This window comes from Humulus lupulus, chromosome X (genome assembly GCF_963169125.1).
Source record: "Humulus lupulus chromosome X, drHumLupu1.1, whole genome shotgun sequence".
NCBI classification, from domain to species: Eukaryota; Viridiplantae; Streptophyta; class Magnoliopsida; order Rosales; family Cannabaceae; genus Humulus; species Humulus lupulus.
Genome location: NC_084802.1, coordinates 224,821,696 through 224,827,490, shown reverse-complemented (window position 1 = coordinate 224,827,490; position 5,795 = coordinate 224,821,696). Strand labels below are relative to the sequence as shown.

Sequence of the window (5,795 nt, the reverse complement as noted above, 5' to 3'; positions counted from 1 at the left end):
TTGACATTTGATAATAACTATTTTCCCCATGGGATCAGGGTAATTAAAGTCGTGCATATATATTGTTTGAAGGTTCATAAATATCTCTTCTTCTTCTTTTTTTTTTTTTCTAAGGTCATATAAATATCTTATCAATTGAAGCACAGCTTCCTCATAGCGGCCGATGTTGAAATATCACCCTAACAAAGTATACTAATCTTACCGACCTAACATTATTCGAATGGCTGTTTAACTAACACTAATGTTTAGTTTGGACCTTACATTTTAAGAAGAAAAAAAAAATCTAAAAGATTCTATTTTTCATGTTTGGATTCAATCAACAAATTACGAATTATTTTTCTAAAAAAATTAAAACTTAAATGTAATATAATTTTTTAAAATTTACAACAATTATAAATACATACAAAAAAATATTAAAAAAAATCTCTTATTAAATTTGTGGAAAATATTTTCCTTCATTTTTCCCCTTATGTTTTTCCTCACAAAAATTTTCTTTCTTAAAATCCAAGTTTCATACAAGGCCTAACACTTCAAAATTTTATCTCTTCTATATAAAAAAAACAAATTTTTTAGTTTTAACAGTTTCTTTTGTTAACTTTAACGTAATATTCCAAATATTTAACGAAATATACTTTTAAAACTAATTAAAAATAAATATGTAATAATTATATTAATATAAATTCAAATATTATAAAATACCATTAGATATTATAAATTCAAATGTTATAAAATATTATTATTATAATAATATTTAATATTAGACTAGATATTTATTAATTATATTCATGTAAATTTAAATGTTATAAAATAGTATTATTATAATAATATATAGCATATAATATTTAATCCTAATTTTTATAAATTTTTCCAAAATAAATATTTAGTAATTATATTAATATAAATTCAATATTATTATAATAATATTAATACAAAACTAGATATTTTATAATTATATTAATATAAATTCACATGTTATATTATTACAATAATATATAGTACATAATAAACACATTATATATAAGTATTATGTGTGTATAAATAGTATGACTGTATAACTAAATAAGAAATTAGAATAACATTTATGTTCTATCAAGAATAAAATTTGTTTTTTCAATTATTAATGTGTGATTTTAATAATATCATAAATGTTTTGTACCTTAAATATGACAATTTGTTATCTAAAAAGTTGTCGTATTATTTAAAAAAAACGGTGCTTGTAACTAGTTTATATAAATATATATATAGATATATAAACTACTATACCCTATTCATTACTAATCTACTCTATTATTGATTGATAAAAAATTGTAATGAATTTAATGGAAATGATGCTACAAGTACAAATATATTGGCTCAGTGGTGTCTTCTAGTATTCCCAAAAATAATACACGGCTCAATTCCTGGAAAGTAGAACAATTATTTCAAGTTTTTTTTTTAACCTGAAATTATAATGCAAATACCTAAGATTCTGAAAATATATAATAATAATAATAATAGAAGATTCTATGGTAAGGGCATAAAAAAGAGCATTTTGTATTTTCAATTAGTGAATACTTTTTAGTGTTATTTTTTTTTTTTATGATTGTGTATATTTTAGTTATTTAGAGCATCCTGTAAATTTTTAGGAAATTCTGAATAATTTTTCGTGTCGAAAATTAGGTTCAAACATGTTATTTTCCACGCGCATAAAAAAATTAGTCACACGTGCAACAATCTATTTTTAAACTAGTTTTTAGTACTGTAAATTATTTTAAATTTTTAAAAAATTTACAGGATGTTTTAAATAACTACAATATATACCATCATAAAAAAAAATTACGCTGAAAACTATTTAAAAATTGAGAACAAAAACGAATCCACCAATAAAACTTTTTTTTGAGGCATCTATCGTAGAAATTTCCGGTAATAATAATAATAAAGAGCTAAATACGAGCACGCGATGTTAAATTATGTGTGTAACAAGCCTTGACTTGGTGAATATACTTGAATTCGCAATGGCGTTTAAGCAAAGAAATACCAAGTGACCGTTACTTTTGTTTGTTGTTGTTGATATTATTTTTAACCTGAAGGGGAAATTGTAGTTGAAAATAATCAGATAATCCACGTCAGATTATTTTTACTTAAAGGTAGGTCCCATCCCATGCCTACAACAGCACCGCAAATTGCACCCCGTGGCCGTGTGCCTACCCATTATAAATACCACTTTCCCCTCTTGCCTTTAGAATCTCATCTCTCTGTTCTCTAATTGCCTCAACTCTTACAATCCGGTCGAGAAAGAAGAATTAGAGTACATTGAGATTCACCAACCTTCTCTTACTCATCCTCATTCTTTGTTTCATCGCTATTAATGGCTCAAAGGACAACATTATTCGTTTATTTATTTGTATTATTATTAACAATTGAGTTATTCATATCAGGTAATAACAGTTTTAACAACGAAACATCTTTAATTTTCTTTTATTTGTATTATTATTGACACTTGATATATATATATATGGCCTCAAATCTGAATCTATTATGTATGTTCTTGTATTTAATTTTCTTTTCATGACCGTCACTACAGGTGTGGTCTCAACAAGTTTCACAATATTGAACAACTGCGATTACACGGTATGGCCTGGCATTTTGTCAAACGCCGGCGTTTCGCCACTTCCAACCACTGGCTTCGTTCTCCAAAAGGGTGAGTCCAAGACCATCACCGCCCCAACCTCTTGGGGAGGCCGCTTTTGGGGCAGGACCCATTGCAGTCAGGACTCCACCGGGAAATTCTCTTGCGTCACAGGGGATTGCGGCTCCGGAAAGGTGGAATGCGCCGGGAGTGGGGCCAGCCCACCTGCCACGCTCGCAGAGATCACCCTCGACGGCCACGGTGGACTCGATTTCTACGACGTGAGCTTGGTCGATGGGTACAACATCCCTATGATGTTCACTCCTCAGGGTGGTAGCGGTCAGAATTGTACCAATACCGGTTGCAGAGCTGACCTCAACGACGCCTGCCCTTCAGAGCTCAAGGTGACGAGCGTGGAGGGCGGTGCAGGCGTGGCGTGTAGAAGCGCGTGCGAGGCCTTTCGGGAACCACAATACTGTTGCAGCGGCGCGTACGGTACTCCGGATACTTGCAAGCCGTCTTCGTACTCTGAGATCTTCAAGAACGCGTGCCCACGCGCTTACAGCTATGCTTACGATGATAAGTCCAGCACCTTCACATGTTCGTCAGCAAATAGTTACACCATCACTTTCTGCCCATCTCCTACCACCAGGTAAATTTACACAAATGCCCCTTTCTATTATTTGTTTTTGTTTTGATTCTATTAATAATACATCATTAAAGTATAGTTCAATTTGAGGTTGATAAAAAAATGTAGAAGGGGTTAAGGATTCAGTACAGATACAGAATATATAAATGTCACATGTTATGGCCTAACTTTTATTAGTTTTTCTTACGCGTCGGTTGAAACAAAACTTAAAAACAAGGAGAACATCTTGGATCATTACTCAGTCAGTTAAAACGTTTAAGATGAGAAAGAAATATCTTGTCCCTAAATCAAACTCTTTATGTCATTCATTTTTAGATGACAAAATAAAAATGAAAACTTAGGGAATTCTAGGAAGGAATTATAGACCGACATTACAAAAACCTTCCGTGAGAAAATCAAGTCGTAAGTCATAAAGTTTTTTTAGGTGTTGAAATTCAACATATCCTCCCATGATATTTTGTTTGGTATGTGTTAGCAATAGTGAAATAATTCAACAGTCAAATCCTGTTTTAATGTAAAATAATTAGCAATAGTATAATCCTAATGAAATTCAGTCATAACCCATTAATTAAGCCACGTAAGATAACTATTCCTTAATGCATATTATAGGTGCCGGTTTTCATGCTAGTGTTTCTAGATTTATATCATCTTTGGTCTCCGATGCAGGAGCTGAATCTGACATAAAAACGCATAAATACCAAATAGAACCCGAATCCCCAGACCCTCTAATTCTTATCTTTTTCTTGGTATTTTCATGAGCACAAACTCCAACTCGGCTATAATAATTTCAGCTTTAAGTAACGGTCAAATTAAAATCAGATACCAACACGTGGACTTGTTATTTTAGGCAGAGCTATGAGTAGATAGTATAGATTCTGGTTGTCAGTTTCTATTATCAACGGTAATTTTTCTTTTTTAATTTACTGAACGTTGGTTTTATGTTTTGTAGCCAAAAAGCGTCACAGCCACAAGAAGGGCAGAATACGAGGACCACAAACCCATCACCTCATATCACCGGCACCGGCACCGGCACCGGCACGATGATTTACGAAGGTGCCCTTGACGAAGAAAACAACGGATCACCGTCCACGCGTCCCCACGTGTGGGGATGTCAAGGCCTAGCCGGTTTAATCAGTGTCACGTTGGCTATTTGGCAGTTGTGGAAGCCCTTCTTCTAAATTTTTCGCTAACCTCTTCTTCATTAGTTAGTATAGCAGGCCCATTAGCTTCCAAAGTTCTGGTCCCATCTTAACTCTAGGCCCAATATGGACGCGTGGACCCCGCATTTTCAACTTTTGTTCCGTAGCTTGGGCCATGAGGCCCCATGTGGTTTGGCTCCGTGACGTGGATTTGAGTCATGATTGAAAAAGCTCACCGGTCAGTTAATGGCTAACCACACACACACTGGGAGAGTCCCTTTCAAATTCGATTAAAATCCAATTAACAAGTGATGCGGAAGCCGATATAACAGGATAGTGGTGGTGCTGGAATTCGCATGAAGATGAGCTGTTTCTTTAGTATAAGAATAGGATTTTATTTTTTTTGTTTTTCTTTTCAAATTTATAAAATTTTAAGGGGAACGGTTGGGATTCATTTGTTTGTTTAGACTTTATAAATAGAAAGTGCCATTATGATATGTAACCACCAAATTTGGTGCTACAATATTGAAATGAAGGAAGTTTATATATCCAAGTTGTCTTTTTGCGTTTGACGTCATATGATCATTATGCATATGCAAGTAAAATAATTGGATTTTGGCATATTTATATTATAAATTGTATAAAAGAGGAGGAGAATATATAGTAGTGGTAGTGGAGTGGATAATAAATATAATTACAAAAGACAATAGTGGTGGAGAGACATGGAAGCTGATTGTTGAAATAACTAATTAACAACTAACAATGATGTAACGTAGAATCTCTCTCTCTGTTATTTTCAAAACATGCATTGGTGTTTCATTGGCGGGCGTTGATGGAGAATGAGTGTCTTTTGTTGAACTACTCTTCAAGCCATATTAAACCACTTTTTTTGCGAATCAGGGTATTTTTACCCTTAGTGCGAGTACGGCCTCGCGGAAATCACATCAACAAATCATATATGTAAGTTATGCGACTCACTAGCCATTTTAATACTATGCGAGTAGATGCGGATAGTAACATGGAATCGTTGCATGTCTATGACTGCTTGAACCATGCCACACTGTTTTTATGTGGAAACAACTATGCGATCTTAGAATTAAGATACGATCAGTGTGTGAAGCTGGGCTTCATACCTCCCCATGGATCTTACCCATAGGTGAAACAACTATGAACTAGGCCCGCACCATTTATATGATGTCCATAAAGGACTCTGCAAGGTCAGGACACTCATTAAAGAAACGCTCGCCCAACATTAAAGAAATTTAATACAGGCATTTCGACTTGGTACTTAACGGATTATGCACTAAATGCATTTACATTATTTATTGTCAATTATTTGTAAAATTGTTAATTAATGACCTGGAAATTATAACAGGCACCTAGTTCTACTATAAATAGG

The 5,795-nt window shown here is 33.2% G+C and overlaps 1 protein-coding gene across 1 annotated transcript; it reads left to right on the top strand.

Annotated features, from left to right (window-relative positions):
* The first annotated feature begins 2,222 nt into the window (after nt 1–2,222).
* Nucleotides 2,223–4,944, top strand: LOC133804723 (thaumatin-like protein 1). Its single transcript, XM_062242862.1, has 3 exons — nt 2,223–2,417; nt 2,564–3,260; nt 4,207–4,944. Exons 1-3 carry the CDS (start codon nt 2,348–2,350, stop codon nt 4,433–4,435), a joined length of 996 nt encoding a protein of 331 aa, XP_062098846.1. The 5' UTR covers nt 2,223–2,347; the 3' UTR covers nt 4,436–4,944.
* Nucleotides 4,945–5,795: the final 851 nt, after the last annotated feature.